Here is a 13,244-nt window from a genome sequence, read left to right on the forward strand (position 1 = left end):
CTTGCCCGAACTTGGCCCAAGACTCACGAGTCGTGATGGTCCGGGTGACCGCCTGGGAGGTAGTCAGGCGCCCTGACAGCAGAACAATGGAAATTACGTAGGTGCAGCCGGGCTCAAGACCGGTGATGACCACTTGCGGGCAGGCGTCAGGCTGCAGTGTGATTTCTACAGGCTGTGCATTTCCTAAAGGGAAAGAAAAAAGAAGGAAACAAAAAATGTGTCGGTTGTTTCTGTCAATGCTTTAAGTGGACTACATGTATACAGGGTGGTGCAAAAAGAAGGAAACCCCCTTTTGACAGCAATTTCCACCTACTTGTTGAGCATATTTCAAAAATTCAATTTAATGGTATTGAAATATTGATCTTTAAACACAAGTGACAAAAAAATGATCGCTAATGCATATTTTGTCTCTGAGATATGGTAGTTTACAAATTTCATGTGCCAAACCTTTTTGTCCACGGAAGACTTTATTCCATTTGCTTGACTGAGCTCCGGAGCTTGATTTGAAGACAAAACGCACTACACTAGACTTACATGCGGACAACAGTGATTTTGGTGACTTGTATTGAAATTAGCATAATAACACTATTCTTGTGATTTTTTTGAAAGATTTTGTTCACCACGTATGGTTGAAGAGCTATACTTCACTACATTATACAAAAACAGTTCAAATAAGTTAAGAAAGTAGGTTAAAATTCCTGTCAAAAGTGGGTTTCCTTCTTTTGCACCACCCTGTATATAAAGTAAATCAACATCGGTTACATAAACTATCAAATTGAGCAAGATCTCCCTTTCTGTCTGGTTTAAAATATATTTAAAGAAAACAAAATTGTGTTACCTTTTCAGAAATACCCCCATCAAAACACACCACTGACTCAGTGGAAAGAATACAGAAATTCTGGTTTTCTATAGTTTTTTGGGTCAAAAATCCTTAAGTTAACAACTACCAGAGATTGGCAAAATATAGGGAAACGGCAGAAGATTAAAGATCAAAGACATGGCAAAATGGGCTGGGTTTAAAACGGCTGTTTAGAGCTACGGCTGTGCAATTTGTCAGCAATTTTCCCACGTAGTTTTAATTATCAAAGACCTAGTCAAAGCCCCAGACGTGAGTTTTCGGACGCAGCCACAGTTTTTACCTGCACCGGCTCCGGATGTAGAAGGTGTGACTGTGGCTACGAGGTTGTTGAAGGTTCCCGGAGAGAATGGCGTCAAGTTGATAACGACTCCACTCGGAGTCACAATCGGTGTCTGTATAGTTGGAGCCACAGGAGCTGGAGAAAGAATGGAAGGAGAATATCGCTAAGCACAGAAACTTACTAAGCTAAAAAAAACTCTTGCCTAACAAAGACACATCACTAGCCAAAAAACATACTATTCATATTGCTTGTAACTGACTCCCGCTGATTTTTTTGCTAAAGACATAAATTTGCTAAGCACCATTTTCTGCCTGGCAGCTCTACAAAATTGGGCTCAGCAGCCAATTTCAGAAATCTTTACGCAATGTCGTAGCTCCGCTTGCGCTGCAATTTATTGTGTTCTTTGCGCAACACTTTGTGCTGCACAACATTTCAGTCATGACACATTTCACGAAAGTTTCAAAATGCATAAGTCAACGACTTACGTCACAAACTATGGCGCAACTTGTGCAATCATTTTACCTATTTTACCAGCAGATCGTGATCATTGTGGAGTCTGTCACTGCACAACATATGAAGGTTGATACAAGACACCCACAGCTATGTGTTTGCAGTAAATGAATTGCTATTTCAGTGGCCCCTACGATTCCGAAGAAAGCCGGACAAAACCTTTTTCTTAACGGCGGGCTGAGGTGATTCAACGACTGTTTTGTGATTGAACAAAATCACACACGAACAGCCCTCATAAAAGCTGTTCAAGATGTTTAGATTATTTCAAGCGTTGGGCAGCTAGGCAAAATTTCGTGAAATCGAAAAATATTCACTGCGCAGCTGCACGACAGATTTGTTGAGCAAGTCCTACGCATGGCGTAAGTTACGCACTGTTTCGTTAAATCCCCTGCAGGTGCTTCATGAGACATTACATTGACAGATTCCGGGGCTAGATACTTACGCAATATGTACGTGGCAGTAGCGATGAGCTGCCTGTTGACATCGTTGTTCAAAACCTGGTACAATCGGACCACATACTTCTGTCCTGGAGTAAGGTTTAACAGTTGAATACTCTTGGCTACGATCGACCCTAGGGTGCCATCAGGCGGAGTGTAAGTCACTTCGTAGTGGTCAAAATCAGCGCCGGTGTTGTGGGCATTCCAGGTGACCCGGACGGTGCGATCGTTCAACTTGGAGAACTGGAGTATGTCATCATCTGCAAATGAAACAAGGCGAACGCAGATTATTACCCGAGAAGAGAATTAGCATCAAGTGGAAATTTCAATCATTTTTAGTAGTCATCAGTGGTGTATCCAAAGGAAGGGTGGCGGGGAGGGGGCAAGGGGACACCCCCCCCCCCCCCCCCCAGTTTGCCAACTTTTTGTTTGTTCGTTTTTGCTTGTTCGTATTTTTTTAAGGAAAGCGCCAGCATCTCACAGTTGCTACAAGTGTAAACCAGGCCCGTCGCTGAGGGGGGGGGGGGGGGGGGACCCCCAGCGGCAAAAACCAAAGCATAAAAATTACTTTTACGCTTATGGTTTTGCTCCAGGTAGCGGGGCCAGGTACCATGGAGACACTGGACGGCAACATCCTAAGTAAGTCAACCCAGGGCTGGAGTTTAGGGGCATATCACAATATCAAACAAAGGGAGTGCCTATTCCGAGAGATTTCTCTTTTGCGGCTCAACAAATTTTTTGGTCAAGCTACAAACAATGTCGGGTATCTGGAGTTGCTTTGTTTATACTTGATGCATAATTTGAGAATCTTTTGCATGTGAAATTCTGAAACAATTGTAACGAGCACCATACTTGTTCTGATGATCTTTTCGGCAGGTTGGCTTCTGACTCCGTCTCCTACAATCGTGTAGACGCGGACGGTGTAGTCGGTGTCCGGGTTCAGTTCGTCGATCATGGACCGGATGTCCGTCCTCGGCAAGGTCTCGTGCAGCTCCTCGGGCTGGGAACCGGTGAAGAAGTACACCTTGTACTCGTCAAAGGCACCGGTTGCCGAGCCCCACTCGAAGGCGATCATGGTCTGGGTGGTGCTGACTTCGGTGATGCTCGGTGGAGCGTTGGGCTCTGTTGATGAGAAAGAGGAGGAGATGCGTTGAATTGGTCATTAGTGGATGTTGTGGATATGGAAAGATTGTGAACTCTTGGAAATGTTTTGAATGGCTTGTGAAGACTGTAGTTGATATGGTCGTGGTTGATGTGTGTGGATTGGGTGCTGTGGATGAGAAGAAATGGTTGAATTTCATTAGAGGCTATTGGTGATGCACTGAATTGGTCCTTTGTGGATGTTATGGTTGCGGTTGATGTGTGTGGATTGGGCTTTGTTGGTAAAAAGAAATGGTTGAATTGGTTGTGTTTGTGGAGGAAAGTGGCTTCAATGATATGACAAGAACACAGTGAAACAACTTGTGGATAATGCAGATCCCTTAGTGGATGCTGTTGAGAATCCACAGGGTACCAATGTCATGATAGGATGCCAAATACAAAAATTAACTCGGTTAGCACATAAAATATATGCTCAGCAAAAATGGGTAACCGGCCGAAACGTCGTATGATTGCAGTTGCCTGTGACTGGTTCTCAGCCGACTTTGGCTTATCACATAAATTTACTAAGCAATATTTTGGCTCATTAGCTTCATAAAATAGTTATGAGGGAGCTGTATAGACGTCATGTTGGGAGTTAATGTGTATCTAAGGTTAAGCCCGTCGCATATCTTTCCAATTTTAACGGTTCACCGGATCTTCGGGCCATTGGACGTACAGATTGGAGAGATGTGCGCTAAAAAATCAGACCACTCTGACCGTACACTGGCCAGCACTCCGATTTCACCGTTCCGATATTTATGTTAACATATCAAATTTATGATGCAAGTCACATGATTTAAAATTGACAGCTGCCATTTTGTTATCGTGCGACTGGTCATCGTGTGACTGATCATCAAGTGACCGATTATAGAACAAAAATCGGGCACGTGTGTGGGTGACATTGCAGTCCCTGAAACAGTGGGAAAAAACAGGAACCGATACAATCGGAAAGGTGTGCGGCAGGGTTTACCGACATAAGTTTGTCGCTACAATTCAACAATTACTGTTTTTACAAATTTAATTTTTAGATTGAAGTGAAGGCACTAAAGCTGCTTTACCGAATAGGATATTTCTATTGATTGTACCAGAACGTGATGTTGCACAGCTCAAAATTATGGGCAAGATATTAACTTACTGGTATACTGTTGGACCTCGGTGATCGGTAAGTTACTGCCGATGATTTGAAGCGTAATCCTGTACAACGTTCCCGGGGTCAGGTTCATGATGACGGTCGTGGTGGCGCCCCCTACGGGTATCTGCTGAACTTGTAGCTGTCCGCCATTCACTGGGACCGCGCTGACGTAGTAGATGCTTCCCGTGGGGCTGGCTCCCCACGTGATGGTGATATTGGTGGTTGTGCAGTCGTCAATGGTGATTTCGCCTGGCGGTGCAGTGGCTATGATAGACAATAATAATAATAATAATAACGGCAATTTATAACGCGCCGGTATCCGCCATAAATGACGCTCATGGTGCAATACAAAAATCAAATCAAATCAGAAATAACAAAGCAATTAAATTTAACTCAACAAGAATATTCTGAGTGATCTGAAACAAATAGGTCTTCAGGGCCACTTTAAATTCAGAAAGCGATGAGATATTGCGAATGGCGCGGGGGTAGTTTGTTTCATAGATGAGGACCTGCGTAAGAAAATGATCGATCACCCCAAGGAAATAATTGTCCTGTTTTCAAGACAATATTTGGCAAGGATTTAGTTGGATTGGGTTCAGGAGATAACACAGAAGGTATACACAGATGCGCCAGAAGATGGGATTCGTCCCACAAATGAAAGGATTCCTCCATGGTTACAGAAACTTTCTCGAGAGAATAAACTCTAAACTTTTTGGTGGAACTACAAAATTCCAATTTGCCAATTTATCTCGGGTTATGATATTCCCACAATCTTTTTCACAATTCATAGAGTAAAAAAATTGGAGAAAAACAACCCAGGAAACTGCAAGTTGTGTTTTAAAAATAATACAGGAAAGTTGTTGGCTGTAAGGGGAAAAAAAAGTCCAAAACGAAGCAGCGATTTGAGAACAGGCATCATAAAAGCCTGATCTAACCGTACCTGTGAATGCTGACAGCGTCCGCGGTTCGCTCTTCCGAATTCCGCTCACTGTGACCACAGATATAGTATACTCCGTGGCTGGATCCAGACCGGTCAGACTGGCATCGTATTGTGTGGCCTGAGTCAGGGTACCATCCAGGGGACTGTAGGTGACTTCGATGTTGTCATATATCGTCCCCTCCGGCGGGCACCATGAGAAGTCCAACTGATGGGCAGTGCTCAGGTCCAACATGATGTCGCAGGTTGGTAAGGGTACTAAGACAAAGAGCCCCCAGTAAAAAAAATCAACATTATCAGGAACGGCAGAGACATCATAGACAGATCCGGTAAGCTCTGTAGGGGAACTGCAACTGTGTTTTTTTACGCAATCAAGCACGCATTAAGTAGTGTTGAAAATGTTCCAAGCAAGCGTGCTTGTTGCTCGAACTGTGTTTGAAATAGGACGCAGCCGACGCGCGTTATGCAAGTTGATGCTCAAAATGCCGATGCACGTGGCTGGTCTGTAGGAAATGACGTCATTTGAGAGAGACCTATGAGGTCTGAGCAACCACCAACGAAGTCAAGGCACTTGTGGTAAAACACAAGTCCATCACAGGTAAATTTCAAGTCAGATCAGGGTTGAAGGTTTGCATGGTGACGGTAGCAATAAGATTTAAGATTTACGGTAGCACCATGTGACAAATCTCTTTTATCGAGTTTGTGAGGTTCTGAATAGTACGGGGGGGGGGGGGGAACTCAACCGTTTTGGACAGCATGCTCTGCTTTTCGTCAGGAGAATGAACTGACAAGTAATCGTATTAGTCATCCAGTCCCAAGTCAACTCACAAGCTATCCAAATGGACAGTGACAAAGCACTGTGAGTGCTCATCCACTGTCACTGTCATGCATTGACTCATGATAATTTACTTCTGATCAAACAAGTACATGTTTCAGATTGGAGGCTTTGCACGGTGGAGTATCTCCATACGTTAATAACTTCCGCTTAGAAGATATTTAGTTCTGAAAAGAACTTGTCTTTGGTCTCAACGTTTCGACTAGCCTGCTCTAGTCATCGTCAGGATAACTGGAGCAGGCTAGTCGAAACGTTGAGACCCAAGACACGTTCTTTTAGAACTTAAAGCAGGACTGTTCTTATCAGAACAAAAAGTACTTAGCGAAAGTTAATAATAAGCAGGACAAGTTCTTTTCAGAACTAAATATCTTCTAAGCAGTAGTTATTACCACATGGTGTTACCGCAAACCGAAACGATACCGATACTCCACCATGCAAAGCCTCGAATCTTCAACATGTACTTGCTGTCATCCATCACAACTTGACAAGTACCCCACTGCCAAACACGTCTGTGACTGTGCAATTGAATGTCAAACACAACACTTGGACATGCGTGCACTTCGCTTCCCGATGCACTGTAGCATACACGAGTCCTGTTTATTACGTCACGATTTACTGTGTTTTGTTTGCTGCCCGCAACGACGACTTTTACACAGTTGCACGTTCGGGTCGAAACTGGACCTGAAAAACAGCTCTCAAAGGTACCCTTTGTACGCATTTCATGACAGAAACAATAGTCGTTTTTATTTCATCACACCTTAGGCTACATATACCCGAAAAATGACGGAAATGTCTTCGAGCATTCCACAACCTCTTTAATAATGTGAGAAAATGTGCAATTCTTTTGTCCACAATGGAAGTCCACAAGACTGTATCTAGTGGGGCACTTTCCTTGAGCATGTTGAGAGTTCAGATAAGAAAGGCACCGAATCAGGGATGACATTTTCAATTTTAACAAGGTCAAAAAACTGGACAAAAGGTCTGAAAGATTTAATTCTATATTCAGAAAGATTAACAGTCTGAATAACTATAACGCCTGTCAATGAAAGAGTTTTAAGAGAGGCTACAGCTTGACCGGTTTTCAAGGTGCAAATCGTTTTAAATACTCTCTTTCACAGAGTTAGATAAAAGGGAACATTTCAATCTATTAATACTTGATTTATTTTTTTACTAAGAAGAGATTACTTTTTTGGGGCTATTATTCACCTGTGTTGGTAGTGAGGGTCGACACTTGAGGCCCACTGTACCACAGGCTGATCGTGATTTCAGCTCCAGGCATGAGATCAGTGACTCTTCCAGAGTCAAGTCCGTTGGTGGGCATTGTACCTGGAGTGGGGGTTGCGGTCAAGGAGTAAGAGGAAGTCATGGCGCCAGGTCTAGCAACCCAGGCCACGTCCACCGACGTGGTGTCAACGTTGGTCACATACAGCACATTCTGTCCAGTTGCCTCTGTTGGTTCAAGAGGCGACAACAATAATATTCACTGAGTTGTAAACAGGAGACGGCAAGCTTGAATGCTACTCTAAGGCAATGATAGTTGTTCAACTAAAATGGATAGGTAACCAGTACGAGGTCAATAAAAAAAGGAAAATGAAACAAACAAAAAACGAAAAGAGCTTGAAAATGAAAGAGACCGTAAATTTTAATATAATTGGAGAAAGAGAATTTGAAACCAAAAACACAGCATGAAAAATGTGACGCTGCACAAAATGATTGCAATACACCGTAAATACTAGCATCCTGGCACCACAAAAGAGTATGTCAACACCGAACGTACAATAAATTCTTGTACCGCGCAAAACTAGCATGGCGATCACGATGGTGCAGCGCATGCACAGTGACCCTAGACTCGCACGCCAGTAATTGTAACCAATTTGCTTTTAAACTATCGTTCGCTGTACACATGTGAATGTTGTGGGTCCATGCAGAAAAATTTAATCAAACGCACTTTATAGGAGTCTAGCACGCTGACAACACATAGCACGTAACAAATTTTCTAAGCAGCTCAAGGGCGACAATCAAACAATGAATGTGGATTTTTTTATTGGCTGAGCAATACCATGCAGGCTGTAGCCCCCTCCCCTCCCTCTTTTTTAAATAATATTTCTTTTTGCCTCCAAACATACAATGCAGTGGAACACTGCTATAACGAACATCGCAGGATCCACAGAAATTGTTCATAATAGCAATCATTCGATATAGCAAGTTTAAGCTGCCAGTGCTCCGGTACTCATTTTTCAATAAATAGCGCCCTTCAGAACTTCACCCTGCATGCCCTGGTACTTCTAGTTACTGAAAGATGACTTTGAACATATGCCGACTATTGGATAATGTCATTACACAGATTGTGAGCTTACTACCGGTACCTACAGCAATGGGTGGCTTTCCCCTTCTATTCCTTGGGGAAATAATAGCCACTTTACGCTCTTCTGTTGACATTTTTCAACAGCAATATTCGGTACATTTTGTACACAAAAATCAAGAGCCAAGGAAGATGTTCGGTATAGCCGAATGTTCGGTATAGCGGTGTTCGGTATGGCGACGTTCCACTGTACAAGGATTTATTATTCTGGCCTTCGAAGGGACAGAATGCCAAGTTTTGTTTGTTTTCAAAAACATAAAAAGAGAGAAATTCCAGCTAAAGCAGGAAAACTAGCAGCCAAGCCTACTGTAAATTTTACTTTCTACAAATGTTGCCACGAACATTTAGCGAGGTCAAATCGCTGAACATTTGCACGAAGTACGAGGCAATCTTTACCTGTAGTCGTGGTCAGCTGCGTGCTGACACTCCTCGTCTCGTCGTAAACGGCCCACAGTCTGACTCGGTAGGCGGTACCGGACGTCAGGCCTGTCACCACGTATTCCCTGGTCAGCCAGTGTAGATTCACCTCGTTTAGGCTGATGTAAGGGTTAACGTCCAGACCAAAGCTCAGCTCAAAGCCGTTGTACAGTCCGGTGGCCGGCGGATCCCAGGTGACTTTGAAGGTGGTGTTGCTCTCCTCCGTAACCGCAGCATTCTGAACTGTCGCAGGATCTGGGTGTTACAAGAAAAATACCAACAAAAACGCTACAAAATTATCATCGCTGAGTTAAAGATAAATTTTTGATTGACTTCTTTTTTTTTTTTCCAAATCTATACAACACAAGAGCTTAATTAAGTCAGATGTTTGATACATTGTTAAAAGGCATATATCATACCCAGAAACATCTTATGAAGAAAATTAACCTATGCACAAATATTACATATTGAAATCTGTGGAGACAATTTACTGGCAGACGAAAAGATTGCCTTGTTGTGACTGCCTTGTGATTGCCTTGTGATGGCCTTGTGACTGCATTGAGATTGCCTTGTGATTGCCTTGTGATTGCCTTGTGATTAACTTGTGATTGCCTTGTGATGCCTTGTGATTAAACTTGTGATGCCTTGTGATGCCTTGTTACTGCCTTGTGATTGCCTTGTGGTTGACTTGTGATTGCCTTGTGATTGCCTTGTGATGGCCTTGTGATTGCCTTGTGTCTGCCTTGAGATTGCCTTGTGATTGCCTTGTGAATGTCATGTGATTGCCTTGTGATTAACCTGTGATTGCCTTGTGATGCCTTGTGACTGCCTTGTGATTGCCTTGTCATTGCCTTGTGACTGCCTTGTTATTGACTTGTATTGGTCTTGTGATTGCATACAACTCTGAAATTCAAATTCTTCAGAGGACTTACTGGTTCGTCTGATGACAGAATCCAGGAAGGTCTCTGTGCTGCCTTGGACTTGGTACAGCTTGATACGATACAAGGTACCGGGCACTAAACCAGCAATCGTATGCGTCCGATCGTTTTGCACGGGTACCACTTGCATCCCTGTCATGGTCTGTCCCTCTGGGGCCCAGGTCAGACGGTATCCAGTAATGCTGCCAGTAACCGGATACCAGCTAACGTAGATGTACTCTGAGTCGGCGATCACGTTATCAAATCTTGCAGTTGCTGGAATATAAATTTAATAAAGAAAAGCATGAGAGAAAAAGTAAACTAGAATGTGTACAACGGCTTTAATGTAAAGAGATTTTTAGCATTAGTGGTCATTAATTCTCACTGAAATTGAAATTGCGCTCTGTGTGCACTTCAACAAATTCTATTTTTTTTTATCCCTGTTAATAAATTTTCAACTTCCTTGTTTAATTCCAACCACAAAACCTCATCTTCCCCTTTTTTGGACATCTGCAAACCTCTGAAATGAAGATGGTTTTGTTTTCGGACACAAACAGATCCGCTTTGCGAGCAGACTGGCTCCGGTCCGTACATTATCGCTACTGACTGCAGGGCAGGAACCAGCATACCCCGCGAGAATGGAATGACTGTCTGGCAACCAATAACTCAAAATTGCAAAGTAACAATTGAATAACTAAACCAGGGGGCCATTTTTTTTTTCAGAGAAGGTCTCACTCAAATGTGAAGAACTTTTGTATAGCTAGAAAAATAGACCTTATACATAGCAGCCATCGTGGAGGGCCTCTTTTGATATGTTAATTTGGTAACAATGAACGCACAAAAGGTTCACTCCCGCAAATCCCAACAAAACAAAGGCATTGCCCTCTTAGTAATAATTCATTAACTAAACAAGGGTTAATTTTTTGGGTCAATGTCTCATTCAAAAGTGAGTAACTTTTGCTAGAAAAATAGCGATTTTGGAAAAGGAATCTAGTTTGACTTATTGACAGATTAACAGGCTGATCCGCTCCCTAAGATCTAGTGGCAAACATCTTCTGAAACTGGCCACAACATCAACATCATATGGTGATGGAGCATTCTCTGCAGCTGCTTCCAAACTTTGGAATGAGCTTGCATTGTCTATTAGATGTGCCTTAGATGATTTTAAGAAATTATTTAAGACTCATCTTTTTAACTGTAATTGGACACAAGTCTGCCTTTTATTCATGTTTTAGTTTTCATTTTAAGTGCTACATGTATTTTTTTTTTGTCCATGCATTTACTGTAAATAACAGTGATTGGGGATTTTAACGTAAAACTGAAGTTTTTACAGTATTTTAATGGTATTTCATCGATGTGCGATACTGCCATATTTTAAAAGATTACAGTAATTTACAGTTTGTTTTAATGATACATTATTCTGACAACAGCTGGCCCGGCCTAACTTTTCAACCAAGTTGGGTGAAAATTGGGATTAATTTTTGTTTCTTGTTCTATTGTTAAGCACTTTGAGGAATCTTCCATTCATACTGCGATATATTCACGCTGTTTTATTATTATTATTATTAGGCTAATTATTTTTCGGCATAAAAGTCCAAAATGGCAGAAGTTTTTTTTTTTTTTTTCCCTTAAACCTCCGACTAAGAAAGTCTAGTATTCTCTATTCACTTCAATTTTCCATTTTCCAACTTTCGTTTGATCAACATCTTACTTGTATTCCCAGAGACAGTAGATGGGTCGCTGACCGTTGCTGTGGGGCCTGTTCCACTCACAGATCGGACGGACACAGTGTATGCCGTGTTTGCCGACAAACCGTCCACAATAAAATCCTGACAAGACACAAAAAATCAGACAAAATGAACAAGAACACACATTGGAGTTTTGACTGAATCATAAAGAACGGGAAAAAAAAAAAAAGTTTCCGGTTTTTTTTCGCAAGTATATTTTGGACATGGACATCACAACCCTACACAACAAAGACTTTATCTAACTTTCTTTTACAAGCAAACCTCTCATTTCTTTTATTCATAAAATGAGAGTAAATTGCCAGATATCGTTTCTTAATTACTTTACAAGAGAAAATGTCCTTGATTACTGAGAACATCTCAACTAAACTAAGGCCAAAAAAAAAAGTCTTCGGTTTCTGGTATGGAGCTTGCCCAAAAAGTGGTGCGGCGACGCGTTTTTTTTTTTTTTTTTTTACCTGTTTTTTTTTTGGCTTCAAATGTCGGCTGATGACTGCAAATGGTGCCCGACTAAACTTAGTGCAAATATATGGGAATCCAGAGAGGCCACATAAAGCTTATTCTCGATCATAACCCCAGCTAAAAATACGTTAAAACTGTGCAGCAGTGGGATTCCAGTCAAACCAGTGAGTTTGGCGGTTTGAGACATCATCTTTTATTGAAAAAAAAAACGTTTTCATTTTGCCGACGCGCATGGCTACGGCGACGCGCGCGCATACCAGAAACGGGAGACTTTTTGGGGGGGCCTAACAGATAAAAACCCAAAATCTGTAAATTATCCTCATAACGTGCAACTTGGTGTCATGAAGCACGGTTCATAACATATTTCTTTTGTTTTATTCTAGGACTTTTCATGGACTCAATATACAGGAGAATTATTGCATACAGAACATAAACATTGCCTTGCAAATGGACTGATGACTTGAAGGGTGGGGATAAAAAAAAAAAGGCACACGGACGGATTTTTATTTTTTAGATTTTTCAAGGGCTTTGTATGCAAAAAGGAAAATGCAAGCACTTTCAAATAATTTTTGTTCACAGTCTGTAAAAATGCCAGGATTTCCAGTGAGGGTTTGCTTACCTGCACATTAGCTGGTACTGTTCCTTTATCGGTTTCCACGCCATTGGGAGCAGTGACGCTAACCCTGTAGGACTGCAGTTCAAACGGAGCAGGCTGCCATGTGACATGGAGACTGGCTTGGGTGGTGTCGCTGGACACGATCGTAACTGGGCCTGGCAACTCCGGTTCTAGAAAGTAGACAAGGGCAGATGTGTCAACATTGCCTACTTCTAGCATTCAAAGTCATTAAATGTTATCCATAAATACTTCAGACGGTTAACCCATTCCTATTGGTCGAGAGCCCGTCACATGGCTGGTTTAAAATGGTTGATAAAAACCATCTGGCTGGTCTTAGACACTTTTCCAGTGTCGCATGAAATTTGGACGCCTCCGGTAGACGAAATTCGGTGCCTTTTAGTTACTGTTTTGTTGGTTGAATGTTCACAATGCTCACGTCGACATCCGCAATTCTATCAGTGAGTCAGTATTTCACAGTCCTAAATTTACACTAGTTACACAGGCACAGCTGCATTTTACACCACATCGCGCAGTACGCGCGACGGGTGCGCCAATCTCCATATAAGGAGTTGTTTACGACACGGAAATGCCATAA

The 13,244-nt window shown here is 42.2% G+C and overlaps 1 protein-coding gene across 1 annotated transcript in view; it reads right to left on the reverse strand.

The window, feature by feature from the left end:
- Nucleotides 1-13,244, reverse strand: part of LOC119740867 — a 191,326-nt gene that overhangs the window by 86,552 nt on the left and 91,530 nt on the right. Inside the window, exons 72-82 of the mRNA XM_038216324.1 lie at nucleotides 12,653-12,819; nucleotides 11,538-11,655; nucleotides 9,842-10,102; nucleotides 8,889-9,164; nucleotides 7,337-7,579; nucleotides 5,299-5,553; nucleotides 4,362-4,622; nucleotides 2,939-3,208; nucleotides 2,092-2,346; nucleotides 1,140-1,274; nucleotides 28-183 (exon numbers count right to left, since the gene is read on the reverse strand). Of these exons, the coding sequence (XP_038072252.1) occupies nucleotides 28-183; nucleotides 1,140-1,274; nucleotides 2,092-2,346; nucleotides 2,939-3,208; nucleotides 4,362-4,622; nucleotides 5,299-5,553; nucleotides 7,337-7,579; nucleotides 8,889-9,164; nucleotides 9,842-10,102; nucleotides 11,538-11,655; nucleotides 12,653-12,819 (2,397 nt within the window). The remainder of the gene's footprint in view (nucleotides 1-27; nucleotides 184-1,139; nucleotides 1,275-2,091; nucleotides 2,347-2,938; nucleotides 3,209-4,361; nucleotides 4,623-5,298; nucleotides 5,554-7,336; nucleotides 7,580-8,888; nucleotides 9,165-9,841; nucleotides 10,103-11,537; nucleotides 11,656-12,652; nucleotides 12,820-13,244) is intronic.

This window comes from Patiria miniata, unplaced genomic scaffold, assembly GCF_015706575.1.
Source record: "Patiria miniata isolate m_02_andy unplaced genomic scaffold, ASM1570657v1 HiC_scaffold_5, whole genome shotgun sequence".
Classification (NCBI taxonomy): Eukaryota; Metazoa; Echinodermata; class Asteroidea; order Valvatida; family Asterinidae; genus Patiria; species Patiria miniata.